The sequence below is a fragment of the Panthera pardus genome, unplaced genomic scaffold, assembly GCF_024362965.1.
Source record: "Panthera pardus isolate Hobbes unplaced genomic scaffold, ASM2436296v1 HiC_scaffold_13, whole genome shotgun sequence".
Lineage (NCBI taxonomy): Eukaryota > Metazoa > Chordata > Mammalia > Carnivora > Felidae > Panthera > Panthera pardus.
In genome coordinates this window covers 86,672,131-86,688,366 of record NW_026526688.1, presented here as the reverse complement: position 1 = coordinate 86,688,366, position 16,236 = coordinate 86,672,131, and the positions used below count along the sequence as shown (strand labels likewise).

At 34.6% G+C, this 16,236-nt stretch overlaps 1 protein-coding gene across 3 annotated transcripts in view; it reads left to right on the top strand.

Annotated features, from left to right (window-relative positions):
* NAA15 (N-alpha-acetyltransferase 15, NatA auxiliary subunit) overlaps positions 1-16,236 on the top strand; it is an 84,647-nt gene that overhangs the window by 48,956 nt on the left and 19,455 nt on the right. For 2 of the 3 annotated variants that reach the window (XM_019419891.2, XM_019419885.2), the window contains exons 10-14: positions 1,574-1,646; positions 4,660-4,829; positions 6,053-6,205; positions 6,772-6,900; positions 7,997-8,210. In XM_019419891.2, the coding sequence (XP_019275436.1) occupies positions 1,574-1,646; positions 4,660-4,829; positions 6,053-6,205; positions 6,772-6,900; positions 7,997-8,210 (739 nt within the window). Of the gene's footprint in view, positions 1-1,573; positions 1,647-3,729; positions 3,942-4,659; positions 4,830-6,052; positions 6,206-6,771; positions 6,901-7,996; positions 8,211-16,236 lie in introns of those variants that run through there. The other variant, XM_053901249.1, reaches the window with a different exon arrangement.

The following is a 16,236-nucleotide window of genomic DNA, read 5'->3' as shown; positions in this document are numbered from 1 at the left end:
CAGTATTTTCTGTAATCCCTCTTCATGGTAAAAGTCAGAAATGGTTTTTTAAACTAAGGTTTAGCTTCGTAGTCTTTCTCCTTTTTTATTTGGTAGAAAAATCTGTCAGGAGAGTTTGCTGTCCCAGTAAGTTAACTTACTCTTTTAGCTGTGTATAATAATATTCAAATTGCTTGTTAAGAGGATGTTTTAATCTTAATTTAGATTATATTGCTTGCAAGTACAGTGGCATCAAGACATGTTGGTTGGATAAAAAGAAATCAGTTACAGTTGAAGAATCAGAAAGATGGGACAAATTAAACATGATAAACACTTTAATTTTTTTTTTTAAACACTTTAATCTTAAAGCATGGAAGGTGCCCGTATTTTCCAGTCTTTTATTGAGAGGCCCAAGGTATGGGCTTTTTTGATGACTTTTACTTTTTAAAAAAAGTTGCATAAATCACATTAATAACATGTGGTCTGTTGTCTTCAGTTTCATTAGAGTGAAAACTTGATGCTTGTGAAGCAGTCTTAATTGTAGAAGCCTATATATTTTGATGATTTTCCCCTTTATGGTTGTGTCATTTAAACCTTTTAAATTGGTTAAAAGTATCTAATTTATCCTTGAATCTTTCCATTCAGCTTGAAACAGTTTTTTCTTTTGTTCTCATTTCTTAAATTTACATAATATTGAATTAAATTCTATAATGATAATAATGCAACTGATTCAAACAGGTTTGGGAGAACAAAACTCTTAGCATATAGCTCACCTTGTGGGAGCAGAAGAACATAGGCACACCAGAATAACCTAGCTGTGACCATTCAGTCCTCAAAATTTTCTGAGGTAATGGAGAGAGCTGGTGTTAATCTGTTGAGTCGGTTAAATTGAGGTCACTTAGGACAGCCTCTGTAGTAACAGAAATCCATTATAGATGGCTTAAGTGAAGGAGGGAATGAATAAATTAAAAGTATTCACAGATCTGTTACAAAGCCAGGAGCAAGTGGTATAGTCATGACTCAGGAGAAACCAGACCTGGACAGCCACTCATTCTCCTGGATTTCAGAATCTCACCTATTGTTCCATGTTTCACTTTTATTGATACTTTCCCTTGGATTATAAAATTGAGAGTTGATGCTATCATAAACTTTTGGAATTTCTCTTTTTCATGTAGTTTTTAATTCTTGATTCCTGAAGGGCAAATATTAATTTTGAGTGTTATTTATGTGAATTGAGATGAAAATGAACCAAGATAAGTCATCTACAATATTACCTCTTTTTGTCCAACCTTTTCTTGATTTCTAACTCAGCTTGATGCATTATTTTCTAGCAGGGAAAGGAGTTGCCATTAAGTTTTTAGAAAGTTACATCTTAATACCTTAAAAAAAAGAACACCTTCAAAAATGTATAGTTTACTTGCTTTTAAATTTTTATCCAAAAGTTAAGAGATTTGTAAAAGGGTGTGTACATAGGTGTGTGTGCATAATTTGGAATGTCGATTTAGCCCTTTAATAGTAAATAACATATTTTGTACAAGAATAGTAACTGCACTTAGGTATTTTATTAAAGTGTGCTTGTGTGTTTGTACTCTAGGTGGCGATCATAGAAGAATTAGTAGTAGGTTATGAAACCTCTTTAAAAAGCTGCCGGTTATTTAATCCTAATGGTAAGTGCTCAGCTTTTATATTTTACAAACATCTTAAAAATTTTAAGGTATTGTGAAATTCTTAATCAGAAGGTCAGTATTCATAATTTAGACAGTAAGCTTAATATTTTAAACTTTTTCCTTTTTAAGATAGAGATGCATTAATTTGCACATTATGTGAAAATATTTGGTTAATTATCTTACTGAAAAAAATGTAAAATTTCAAACTTCTACAAAACTAGTCCTGGTCCTATAATGATCCTCCATCATTTATTAGCCACCCTGTTTCAATAACTTTTAACTCCTGGGAGAACATATTTCATCTATATTCTTAACCTTCTTCCCTCTCTGCATTCCCGTGTTATTCTGAAGCAAATCCCGAACATCACATCATTTTATGGATGAATATTTCAGCATTCTAATGATCATAACCATAATATCGTCACCACACTTGAACATTAATACTTTTTTAATACCAAAAAAGTCCATGCTTACATTTCTAGTTATGTTAGAAATTTTTTTTTTCCTTTTTGGTTTTGGAGTTTGTTTGAATGAGGATCCATATGAAATCTATACTTCAAGTTTGATATTTTCTCAAGTTTTTCTACAGTCCATATTTTGCTGACTGAACTCCCATGGTGTTACTTAACATGTTATTCCTCTGTCCTCTGGATTTGTTGTAAATTGGTAGTTGGATATAGAGCTGTACTGTCTAGTATGATAGTTCTTGACTATTAAAATTTTTTTAATTTGGTAAAATTAAAAATTCAGTTCCTGAGTTGCAGTAGCCACATTTCAGGTGCTGCTCAGTACCATGTAAAACCAGTGCCTACTACCATATTGCCCAGGGAAAATACAGAACATTTCTATCATTGCAAAAGCTTCTAACAGACAGGCTTAACAAGATTCAGGTTTTTGGGGGATGTGTGTATGTCATGTTTTCCTTTCTTTTATTTATTTTTTTTGGTTCGTTGTTTTTTGTTTCCTTTTATTTAAGTTTAAAAAAAAATTTTTTTTTAATGTTTATTTTTGAGAGAGAGAGAGAGAGAGAGCACGAGCGGGGGAGGAGCAGAGAGAGAGGGAGACAGAATCGGAAACAGGCTCCAGGCTCTGAGCTGTCAGCACAGAACCCAACATGGGGCTCGAACTCACAAACCGTGAGATCATGACCTGAGCCGAAGCTGGATGTTCAACCGACTGAGCCACCCAGGCGCCCCAAGTTTCTTTTTTTTTTAAATGTTTATTTGAGAAAGAGCGTGCTCGTGAGAGAGCGGTGGGGGGTGCAGAGAGAGAGGAGGACAGAGGATTCAAAGCAGGCTCTCTGCTGACAGAGCAGAGAGCCCCAAGGGGGCTTGAACTCAGAAGCCATGAGCTCATGACCTGAGCCAAAGCCAGAGACTTAACTAACTGAGCCACCCACGCACCCATTTCCTTTTAAATTTAAAGGGTGAACAAGATTATTTCATGGGTGGTGGAATGTTCTTCCATCAGGAAGTATTTAGTGTTTATTTTGTATGTTAGCAATTGTCAGGAATTACAAACTGGTGATATTCTATCATTCATTTTCTATTATCTTACAAGAGAAATTTCCCTTCATCTGTTACCTGTTTATCTAGTATTTGAGTTTATGTAGGAAAACCAAGATGAATTCTGCTTTTCCCCCCTACCTCTCCTACTTTTTGTTATTGTTTCCCAGTTTTCAAAATAATGAATTCATTTAGTAGCATCCTTCAAAGATGCCAGTGCACATTTTAAAAGTATGATGAATTCATGGGTTTAAATATACTTGATGTTTTAAGTCATTGCAGTTTCAAATGGTTCCAGCCTTCACATACCATGGTAGTAGTTGATAGCTTTTTTGCAGTTTAGTGTGACAAGATATTCCAGTTCATCTGGCACACTGTCCATAGCAGACCTGGAATCAATAGTTTTTCCAAAGGAACCCTGGTTCTTACAGTGGGAAATCCCAGTATAGGACCTGGGATGCTTGTTGCTATTGGGTTGATTATTGTTTCTAGGTCTCAGATTAATTTTAATAATACTTTTTAAAAGGCGTTACCATGGTTTCATTGGTTAATCATCATGATGTTCCTTTGATTATCAGCATTTTCCTACATATTTTACAAATGTGGAAGAGGTTCAATGACATGCCCAAGAATATGCAGCACTTTAGTTGCAGATCTATCAGATCGGGAGTTGGTGAGTTCCACTCCTATTGTTTGTCCACTGAGCCATCCTGCTTTTACTAGGATAAAAATAAGCAGTCTGTTGCTTTCTTTGAAAGCAAGTAACAGTTTTTAGATTTTAGATATTGGTATGAAATAAAGAAGCATTTTTTAATGTGTGGGTTGTATATTTAACTTACACATTTTCTTGTGAGTATATAGAAGTTGAATTACGAACTAAAATGTAGAGTAAGCATTTTTTCTTACCTCATCTTTTGGGTATAGTTTTTATTCAACCTAAATTATGCATCGTTGCATATCAGCATAATATTAACATATATTGAAAATATCATAATCACCAAAACTCAACCACATCACAGGTATACTTATGTAGAGTTTAGTATATTAGCTAGAAATATTAAGCAGTCAGGCCCGTTTTTTTTAGCCTCACATTAATGAAAAATTTCTTTTGATACCTTTTTCCCATCTCTCATAAATAACTTCCTAGTCCATACACATTCATAGTTCTAGCCCTGATTGTCTCCCCTGACTCCTTTTAGTTTCTTTTTTTAGGTAATTTTTTTTGTATCTTTATCTTGTTTATCTGCCATATTTATTATATAAAATTCTTACTAAATTCAAGGCATTGTGCTAGGGGCTGAAATCATACAGAATAGAAAGCATGGTCCCTTTGAAATATCTTACAAATTTAAGGATAGTTTTATAGCTAGATACGTAAATAAATGGTTCAAGGTATTTTTCCTTATTAACAAAGATAAAGCCATTTGGAGGTGGGTACTCGCTTACTATACGTTAATGACTAATCTTGGTTTCTTTCCTCTCCCACCCACCTCCCCCGCGTTTTAAAGATGATGGAAAAGAGGAACCACCAACTACATTACTTTGGGTCCAGTACTACTTGGCACAACATTATGACAAAATTGGTCAGCCATCGATTGCTTTGGAATACATAAATACCGCTATTGAAAGTACACCTACATTGATAGAACTCTTTCTTGTGAAAGCTAAAATCTATAAGGTAAAAATCTTCCCACCCCCTTTTTTTATAAGGTAATGTGTCTTAGAAAGAATTTTTTCTATAGTTTGTAAATTCTAAAAGATATAACAAAAATGATATATTTGATGGCTTGTAAAACCTGGAATGAATATAGTGCATTCCTCAGTCTGATTACTTTTAGATTTGTCATGGTCATGCTACTTTATTTATGTCTATATATACACATAGATATACATACATGTATATGGTTATTCAGATATGTGGTTATTCATATTATGTATTTTCATGCATTCACACATACGCGTATCTAATTATTTTGTTGGTTTTAAGTTGTAAGAGTATAGATACTCAAACGTTATTAATTTGCTGTGAAATGTTTGTTTCTATTAACATTTGAGTATGATCATGATCAGTATCCGAAATGAAACTGAAAATTTTATAGTTTTACATGTCTTCTTAACTTCTTGGTCCTTCTTGAGAATCTCTGGTCCTATGTTTTAGCATCCTCTTAAAATAAAATTGGCTCTTCTCGTTCTTAATACAAATACAAATTAGTAATAAAATCTCTTAGGGAAGAGAATGTAAACTCACAATTTATTTACCAAAAAATAATGAAATTAAGTGATGTTTTAAAAGCACTTCTCAAAGCCAGGTTATTATCCTCATTAGTTTTGTGTCTTTGACAAATGGACTAGTTATGTGAATTAGAATGCATCTTGGAATGCCCAGTAATAGTCAGTGATGTGTCCATGTTTCTTTTAGGGTAGAAATTTGGCCACACCTTTGCCTATTTTTTCTTCTTTTTTTTTTTTTTTTCTTTTACTTTTCAGTGTTGATGAATAATTTTTTTAAATAAGTATTCTTGTATGTTAACTGAATTTCTCTGATACTCAACCATGATGCCTTTTTTGACCTTTATATTGTTCTGACTTAAAGATTTTGACTATTATTTATTCTTAAATTTAACCATTGTTGTTGAGTATTCATTATGTGCCAGGCACTGTTGTAAGCAATGAGGTATAACAGTAAACAATAAAGCAAGTTTTTACTAGCAGGGAGCCTATATTCTGTGTAGCCAGAAAAGTATCAAAATGTATGCATGTATATTGGTTAAGGTTCTAAGATCAGTCAGAAGAATACCTTTTTTTTCACTTGTGTTTTAGTTACCTGTCAATAGGTAACTAATTATGTGCCTAGTAAAATTAGCATACTGATTGGTTTATTTTGCTTTTCTACCCTATAAGCATGCTGGAAATATTAGAGAAGCTGCAAGGTGGATGGATGAAGCCCAGGCCTTGGACACAGCAGACAGATTTATCAATTCGAAGTGTGCAAAGTACATGCTAAAAGCCAATCTGATAAAAGAGGCTGAAGAAATGTGCTCAAAGTTTACAAGGGTTTGTACAGCTACTGTTCTTATGAATAAACAGTCTATACTTGTATACCTTGCTTATTTTTCAAAATTTTTTTCTTATATTTTTAATATCAAAATAGGATTTTATTAAGTTCCCTTTGATACTAATACTGACATCAGTAATAGTATAAAACATTTTTCTTTTTAGGTGGTTGTGCAATGCTTTTTTGTTTTTTATTTATTTATTGTACAGTGTGTTTTTAAACTCTGATTTACATTGAGATGTGTTCAGATGAAATTTTTTAGGAGTGAAAGGAACTAATACTAGTTGAAGACCTGCTGTGTACTAGTGTTCTGTATCTTATGTTACTCTCCAACCCCAGTTATGTAGATCTTTTGATTATTTACAAAGGTACATTTTTTTTTCCAGTGATTAGAAATATAATTTCAATTTCTTATAATAACTGTTCCCTCATTCTGAAAATGGTTAATACAGAAAGTGATTTTGAAAGAATTAAAGTCAATAGACCATACTTTCCTTCTTAAATTCTATGGTGAAATAGTGTATTTGGTAAGACATGGTCTTGAATGCATGTAATTTTTATACAGGAAGGAACATCAGCAGTAGAGAATTTGAATGAAATGCAGTGCATGTGGTTCCAGACAGAATGTGCCCAGGCTTATAAGGCAATGAATAAATTTGGTGAAGCACTTAAGAAATGTCATGAGATTGAAAGAGTAAGTACCCTATATATGTGAGTTTCTTATTTTATTCTGTTATATGTTGAAGGTTTGGGGCAACTGTTTTTTCTTTTCTTCCTCTTTGTAATTCACAGCTTGTGATTTCTAAATATCAGTGTTCACAGTTTTTCAATAAAAATGTTGCTGACTATATTATGAGCAGACTTCCCCATTGTCTACTCTGCCTGCAAGAATTCATGTAAAAAATTTGGAGAGTTTGCATCTTGTTATGTTCTTACTGATTTTTGAATGTTTCTTTCAAATTGCTGCTGTATCTTCAGTAATACACAGCTCATTAAGGTATCTTAGAAACTGGGGGTTGATTGGTGATGCAATACACTCTTGATACTCATAAGGTACAAGTTTTGAAGTCTTTTTACGGTATTTCTGTAGCCTATGTCATTCCTCATTTTTTTGATAAATTCATTGTTTTCTTAGTCCTCTTCACTTCTGATTCATTTGTATCACTAGTGGTTGGCTTTCCTTTTTTGTGTTTTTCACAGATAAAGATAATTTATATAATTTCATGCTTTTTTTCTTATCAAGTCGAGAACCGCAGAACTTAGTTGAAATGAGCTAGGTTGTGGTTGCTCGACTTACTTCACTAATTGGTTTCTCTCTCGCATACCAACATAACATTGCGTAGGACTCAGATTTGTATTTTCAGAAAAATTACCAAATACTATATACTATAATCTTCGCAGGTCATTCTGAATATAAACACTGAATGTTTAGTGTGTAAATCTGTTGCATCATTATGTATACTAATAATGTTTGATTTGTCATGCTAGCTTTATTTAAGTATGGTTAAAGAAGGAATAAGTGTATATGTTTCAAATGATTGTGCTTCCTTTTCATTTAGTAAATAATTCATTGCCCGGTGTTTGCCATATACTGTGCTAGGGGATGGTCACTTGTATTTGCTTATTTGATATGGAAAGTATTTATTTATACTGGATGATTGTAATATGTAATATTTTTTAATTTATTAATTTTTTCATGGATAGGAAACCAGTAAATCTAAAAGTTTGATTTCTATAGCTTTTTTTGACATTGTTATACTTCAGTATAATAAAAAAGATGATTTTGTTAGCATTTTATAGAAATCACTGACGACCAGTTTGACTTTCATACTTACTGTATGAGGAAGATTACCCTTAGATCATATGTGGACTTATTAAAACTAGAAGATGTACTTCGACAGCATCCATTTTACTTCAAAGCAGCAAGAATTGCTATAGAGATCTATTTGAAGCTTCATGACAACCCCCTAACAGATGAGAATAAAGAACATGAAGCTGATACAGGTATAATATTCAAAGATTTCTTATTGTTTGCTGTGATATGTGTATGTATATTTATATTTTTGTGTAGTTTAGATTTTTCTTGAGCTTTTTATTAAGCACCTGTGGGAAGATGTTATACATGCTTAGAAAATGATGATGGACGTTTGTGAATTTCTCTACGCAACGAAAGAAAAATACTGTTTATACTTTGAAAAGCAAGAATTTAATTTGTAACTGGTCATTAGCTTTTAAGAAGTTGAATCTCATGAGTTTAACATTTAATAACTGGTTTACCCAGTACTGTAAATTTCTGACTATGATACTATAAATTGCTAACTGTATCATTAGTGTTGCCTGTCAGTGTATCTAGTTCTTCTTCTTTTTAATAGTTATTTATAATTAACCTACTGAGAGGCAAATATTGCTTGAACATTAAAAGCCAGCTTGGATGGGGCACCTAGGTGGTTCAGTCAGTTAAGCATCCCTTGATTACTGCTTGGGTCATGATCTCATGGTCATAGGATAGAGCCCTGCATTGGGCTCTGTGCGGGCTTGGAGCCTGCTTAAGATTCTCTCTTCCTTTCTGCCCCTTCCCCGCTCGTGCACTTGTGAGTGCATGTGCATGCTTGCTTGCTGTCTCTCAAAAAAAAAAAAAAAAAATTATTAAAAGCCAGCTTGGAATTAAACTAGTAAAATTGCCTAGTGATTTATCATTTGGACAGTTTTTAAAGTGCTATTTTTCTGCCATGATGTCAGATGTATAGTATTCCTTAGATAATTATTTGGGGAAGAATTTCAATGAAAATGAAAGAGGCATGTAGAAGGATATAAATTAATTGTACATCCAGATATTTTGTGACTTAATTTGTGGCAAAAATGTTACAGGAGATGGGGTGTAAGAAGTGTGTCAGGATGTTATTATTCAGTCCTGAGTTTATTCTTCTGAAGTTATGGTTGGTTGTTTTCTGTATCCTTCTTCCTGCTAAGGAGAATCATTTTGTTAATTTGTTGTTAAATTTTACTTCCTATTGCCTAGGAACCCTTAAGAACTTTCTAAAATCACACATTGAAACCCTCATACAGATTTCACTTGACTCTCTCTACTTGTTGCTTCAACTAGAAAATGCCAGTAAGAATCTATGGAACAGTTAACTGTTGAATCTGAGAGTTATTGTCCTCTGACTTCTTTTGTTCACTGACTTCTTTCTGTTCACTCCTCCTGCCTTTCTCTTCAAATTATACAAATAATATACAATTAACTCTTAATTATACAAAGTTAAAACAGTTCAGAAATGTACTAACAAATACGAAAATTTCCTTTCACTGTTCTCTTACCTGTAGGTCATCTTCTTTTAGATTATCCGTTTAAAGTGTTCTGTTTCCTTTGTGCACAATTACATTTATGTGTATGTAAACTCTACACACACGTTTCAGAGCAGTTCTTTGAGATTGTTTGGTTTTCATTTGTTTTATTTTTTTAGCTTCATAAATGAGTCATATTATCCCTGGTATTCTGCAACTTAGACTTTTTATTTTTCATAGTGTTGCTCCACATCTGGGCATAAACTTACTACAATTATCAGTCATTTAAGGGCTATGTGGGAACCTTTGTGTGTTTTTCCCCCCACTGTTACAGTGCTATAGTAAATCCTTGTACATCATTTTGCACATGTTTATTTAGCATGGATTGTTAGAAGTGGAAATTACTCGGTTAAAGAGTATGAAAATTTGAACTAGTGTCAAATTGCCTTTCTTAAGAGGTTCGTCAGTTTTTATTGCCACACTGTATTGTGAGATTATCTTTTATTTTATTGCTAACACAGAAAATTATCCATTCTTTACATTTTTGTTATTTATCTTAAAATCCTCATATGAGTGAAGTCATATGATACATGTCTTTCTCTAATTTTGCTTAGCATAATACCCTCTAGTTCCATCCACGTAGTTGCAAATGGCAAGATTTCATTCTTTTTGATTACTGAGTAATACTCCATTGTGTGTGTGTGTGTGTGTGTGTGTGTGTGTGTGTGTGTGTGTGTGTGTGTGTACACACCACATTTTCTTTATCCATTCATCCATCGATGGACATTTGGGCTCTTTCCATACTTTGGCTGTTGTTGATAGTCCTGCTATAAACATGGGGGTGCATGTGTCTCTTCGAAACAGCACAGCTGTATCCCATGGGTAAATGCCTAGTAGTGCAATAGCTGGGTCGTAGGGTAGTTCTATTTTTTAGTTTTTTGAGGAACCTCCATACTATTTTCCAGAGTGGCTGCACCAGTTTGCATTCCTACCAACAGCGCTAAAGAGATTCTCTTTCTCTGCATCCTTGCCAACATCTGTTGTTGCCTGAGTTGTTAATTTTAGCTATTCTGACTGGTGTGAGATGGTATCTCATTGTGGTTTTGATGTGTATTTCCCTGATGATGAGTGATGTTGAGCATTTTTTCATGTGTCTGTTGGTCATCTGAATGTTTTCTTTGGAGAAGTGTCTATACATGTCTTTTGCCCATTTCTTCATTGGATTATTTGGTTTTTGGATTATCTTTTCCCATTTTAGTTTTCAACTTCTTGGCTTATAGAAGTTTTCTACATAGTCAGGACTTTAATTCTTATTTATATATTGCAGAAATTTTCTTCCTGTTTTATTTAGGTCTTTATGGTGGGTATCTTTTATTATGTAAAAGTGTTAGTTTTTATGAGATAAGATTTCTTTAATCTTTTGTGACTTCTAGGTCTTTCATAAAAAGGCTTTTCTACTTCAGAATTTAAAATATATTCATAAATATCTTCTGTGTTTCCTTATAACAATTGTTCTGTTCTGTTTACAATTTGTTAATCACCTGGAGTTAATTTTTATATACTGTTGTGAGGTAGAAGGTAGCTTATTACCTGCAAGTAGACTGCTGATTCCTCAACAATATTTATTGATAAGTTGTCATATTCTCTGCTTATTTAAAATGCCATCTTTAGGTGACCCTGGCTGCTCAGTTTGTGGAGCATACGACTCTTGATCTTGGGGTTATGAGTTCGAGCCCCACGTTGGGTGTGGAGATTACTTAAAAATAAAATCTTTGAAACTAAATAAAGTGGCGCATGGGTGGCTCAGTGAGTTCAGCGTCTGGCTCTTGATTTCAACTCAGGTCATGATATCAGAGTCATGGGATTGAGGCCCACCTGCGATGTCTCTGTGCTGAGCATGGAGCCTGCTTAAGATATTCTCTCTGTCTCTCTCTGTCTCTCTCTCTCTCTGTCTCCCAACCTCTCCTTCAAATAAATAAATAAACAAATAAACAAACAAAATATTAAACTGTGATGTAGTGAATTGTGGATATGGTGTCTGGTTCTAACACAACATCAAAACTTACTATACAGACGTTAAGATTGTGATATTGACATCAGTATTCAGTTTTCTGTTCTTATCTGTCTCTTAATCTAATACTATGTCTTTAGAATTTTCTTGCCTTTACATGCAAATTTTTGCTTATATGTGAACTGTATGATTAGCTTGATGCCAGAAAGTTTCTTTTGGAATTTTTAATTTGAATCGCATTTAAGATATAGATTACTGTTTGGGGTGGGGATATCTTAAACAATTATTATTAAGTCTTTGCATACTAGAATGCATTGTATCTTCTATTTAATTGTCCGATAACTTTGGTGAATTTGTTACTAGCATTATCTCTCCATGTCTTTTTTTCCATTACAGTATTCTGAAAATTTTTTTAATGTTTATTTATTTTTGAGAGTACAAGCAGGGTAGGGGCGGAGAAAGGGGGAGAGAGGATCTGAAACGGGTTGCACACTGAGAACAGTGAGCCCAATGTGGGGCTCGAAGTCATGAACCACAAGATCATGACCTGAGCCGAAGTTGGAAGCTCAACCAACTGAGCCACCCAGGCACCCCATCTGTTAACAGTATTCTAAATGAATATTATAATTTTTGTCAAGTTGGTATCCTTATTGAACTCTGATATTAGGTTTAGTTGTTTTTTCAGTTGATTTTTAAAAAATTTTCTATGTAAGCTATTATGTTAATCTGTAAACATTAGTTTGGTTTCTTTCAGAATTTATTCCTCTCTTTTCCATGCTTTACTGCACTGGTGAGGGTGGCAGAAACTGCTAACAGAAACAGTAGTGTGCTTGCTGCCTTCTTTATCTTTAGACATAATGTTTCTCATGGTCCATCCACCGTAAAGCTTGCTATTTGTAACAAATATGTGGTAGTTACCCTTTATTTGGTTGAGAAGTTATTTTTCACTTTTTATGTTTTATCTTTTAGTAAACCTACAGTCTTTATGTGGCCAGATTTATTTTGCTTTCTTGTGTGAATGTTGATTTGGCTGGATACTCTAGGTTCAGATGTTATTTGCTATGCATTCATGTGTATGTGCACACACATACGTGCACACAATTTTTTAAATAGTTTTTTTTTTTTTAATGTTTATTTTTGAGAGAGAGAGGCAGTGGGACAGAGAGCAGGGGAGGGGCAAAGAGAAAGGGAAACATAGAATCTGAAGCTGGCTCCAGGCTCCGAGCTATCAGCACAGAGCCCGACATAGGGCTCGAACTCACAGACCATGAGATCATAACCTGAGCCAAAGTCGGATGCTTAACTCACTGAGCCACCGAGGTGCCCCTACACACAGTTTTATTTAAGAGATAGTGCAATATTCTAGCATAGGAGAATTCTTCTCTGGTTTCTCTTGAGCTGAAATTCTGAGCCTCTATTATGTTAACATAAGTCATAGGTAATTCTTGTAAAATTTAGACAATGCTTATCCAGATAAGTTAGTGCTACATTAAGTGAAATAGGATTTGAATTAATTTCTATATTAATTTCTTATGTAGTTATTCCTTTCCTATTTTTGTATGGCAACTCTATTATTATTAACTACATGGGTCCTTTCAAGGCAGTGGCAGATAATATAGAATAAGGTCACAAACTAGCCAGTGGGCAGATCCGTACTGCAGTTTGATTTGATAAATGAAGTTTTATTGGGACACAGCTGAGCCTATTCATTTATATATTATCTATGGCTAATTTTGTGCTACAAGAGCTGAGTTTAGTTGCACCAGAGATCTGAAAGTATTTAGTATCTGGCTCATTATAGAAAATGATTGCTGACCCCCAGTATAGCATAATGGAAAGAAACAGCCCAGAATTTGGAATGAGAGTGAAGTGGATTTAAATCCTTGCTGTGCCTTTTATTATTACTTGAGTTATTGTTTTTCCTATGAAACCTCAGTTTTTCTCATACATAAAATAATAGACTCTAATCCATGAGATTATTAAGGACATTAAATAAAATAATGTAGGGATGGTATCTAGTGTGTAGTCAGGATGCAAGTGGTAGCAATTACTGTACCAGTCATTAAAAGGTCAGCATTTTTGTGGCTGCTCATTTATAGTCTTTTGTTTCCAGAATGTAAGTTTTCATCCTTGTTTGAAATTTTCTTTTTCAGTAGTAAGGGCTTCTTTACTAGGGAAAAGAGAAACAAGTCTGTATTTGTTCTGATGGTGGTTATCTATTGCCACATAATATTCCTAAATTTAGCAGCTTAAAATAATTATTTCTATAGTTTAGGAATTTAGTAGCCTCTAGGTGGGCCCAGCTCAGGGTCTCTTACAAAGTTGTAGTTGAGATGTTGGCTGGGGCTACAGTCATCCGAAAGCTTAACTAAGACTAGAAGATTCATTTCCTAGATGGCTCACTTGCATGGCTTTTGGCAGGTGGCCATAATATGTCAGTCTCTCTAGAGAGTTTCTTGAGTTCATCAAGCTAGCCGTGAGAGAGCAACGAAGAAGCCACAACATTTTTAATGTTCTGTTCTCTCGACACAACATTCCATTACTTCCTTCACATTCTAATTGGTAGCAGTGAATTACCGAGTATAAACTATATTTGAGTGGGAGAAGAATGAAACAATTTGTAGATATATTTTTAACTGCCATGTTCTACAATCAGGACACAAATTATTTATATTATTCTTAAATGCAAAATACACTTGCCCCTCCCAAGGCCTTCAAAAGTCTCATTCCATTACAGCATTGGCTCAGAGTCCAGAATGTTACATATAAATGAGGTGCAGGCGCTGATAAGGGTTCTTGAATATGGTTCTTCAGTATAGTTAGTATAGCTCTTCAAGCATAGTTCTTGATATGAAATCCTGTATCAACCACATATTCAGTATAAATTGATGGCAGAGGAATAGGGTACCCACTGTTGATATTCTTATTCAGAAAGGGGTGATGAGGGAGGAATGAGAGGTACACAAGAGTGACTGGTTAGTTCTCAAGTCCAGTTGGGTACAGGATTAGGACTCACAATGTAGGAATACTTCTCTTATGGCTCTTGGTTCTATGTTCTGGGTTCTTGGTTCCACCTTCTGTATCATCTTTTCTTGTTCTTAAAAGATAGCATTTGCAGGATGCCTGGTTGGCTCAGTTGGAAAAGCTTGTGACTCTTGATCTTGGAGTCATGGGTTCAAGCCCCATGTTGGGTGTATAGATTACTTTTTAAAAATTAATTAATTGATAGTTAACATTTGTTTGCACCTTAGTAGTTTTCCAGTCTGCTTCCAAAATTTGGGAGGTCTTTTCATTTAACACTATCTCCATTCCTTTCAGTCCAGATTTGCTGTTTCTACCCATCTAATTCTCTTAAAACTTTTAGGGATCTTTTGTGAGTCTTATTAGAATCCACATGCACAAATATCTTTGTCTACCTTGAGCACTGAGAGGACACCACCCTTAAGTTTCTTAGAAGCTCTGTTGTTTGAGAGGATCTGTGACTCATACCCTTAAAATTTTGGGGTGACTAGTAACTGAGGCACCATCTTTCTGAGTTCTAAGCCTTAAAGGAATCTCCCTCCCTTCCTTGTCTTTAGTAGGCTCCATACCCAGCATGGAGCCCAACATAGGACCTGGACCAAGATCAATAGTCGGATGCTTAACCAACTGAGCCACCTAGGCACCCCTGAGTCTTAAAAGATTTTAAAGCCAAACTCTACTTTCCCTGTTGACATGCTTTCTTGGCAGTTCTCTGAATTTGATCTTTGCTCAGCAGCCATTTCTGGAGAGGCTGAGAATTTTCAGAACCGTTAAATCCTTGTTCCATTTGTTTCTTTTTCTTGCATTTTTATTACAAGCTGAAAGAGGAATCAGATGCCTCCTTAACTAGCTTTTTTTTTTTTTTTTTTTTTTTTTGTCTGGAAATACCCCTAACTAGATCACCTGGTTCATTTGATAGATTTTATAAATGTTACTTAACTTTCTGCCTCTACATGACTATAACATGTCTCTTCAAAATCAACTTGCAGCCTCTTCAAAATTGATTCTGTTAATAGTCTAGGTAGGGTTCTTTGAGCTTCCATTAATGCCTTTCTCCAAGTCTTTCCACCTTTTGCCACTCTGTGGAACCAAAACCAGTTCTACATTTTAGGTTTTTATTGCAGCAGCATCCCCCTTCCAGGTACCAAAATCTGCCTTGGTTATCTGTTGCTGCTATTGCTTACACATAGCTTTAAATAACAAACATTTATTATATCAGAGTTACTGTGGCTCAGGAATTCAGAAGTCACTTAGCTGTATGATTTTGAAAGATGTAGGGGTCTTTTAGGAGGTTGAAGTCAAGACAGCCAGGGCATCTGAGGGGTTGACTTGAGTTGGAGAATCTGCTTCCAAGATGGCTTCGTCTCATACCCAGAAGCCTTTTCTTGGCCACATGGGTCTTTCCATAAAGTTGTTTGGCTATCTTCACAACATGGCAGTTGGTTTCTTCTGAGTTGTCCAAGAGAAAGCAAGGAGCAGTCCACAGTGCTTTTATGTTCTGATCTTGGATGTCATATACTTTGATTTCTAGCACATTCCATGTGTTAGAAGTGAGTCAGTGAGTATAGCCTACAATTAAGGGAAGCGGGGAAATAGGTTCTGCCTTTTGAAGGAAAATTTATGGGCATATTTAAAAAAAATTTTTTTTTAACATTTATTTATTTTTGAGACAGAGGGAGACAGAGCATGAATGGGGGAGGGTCAGAGAGAGGG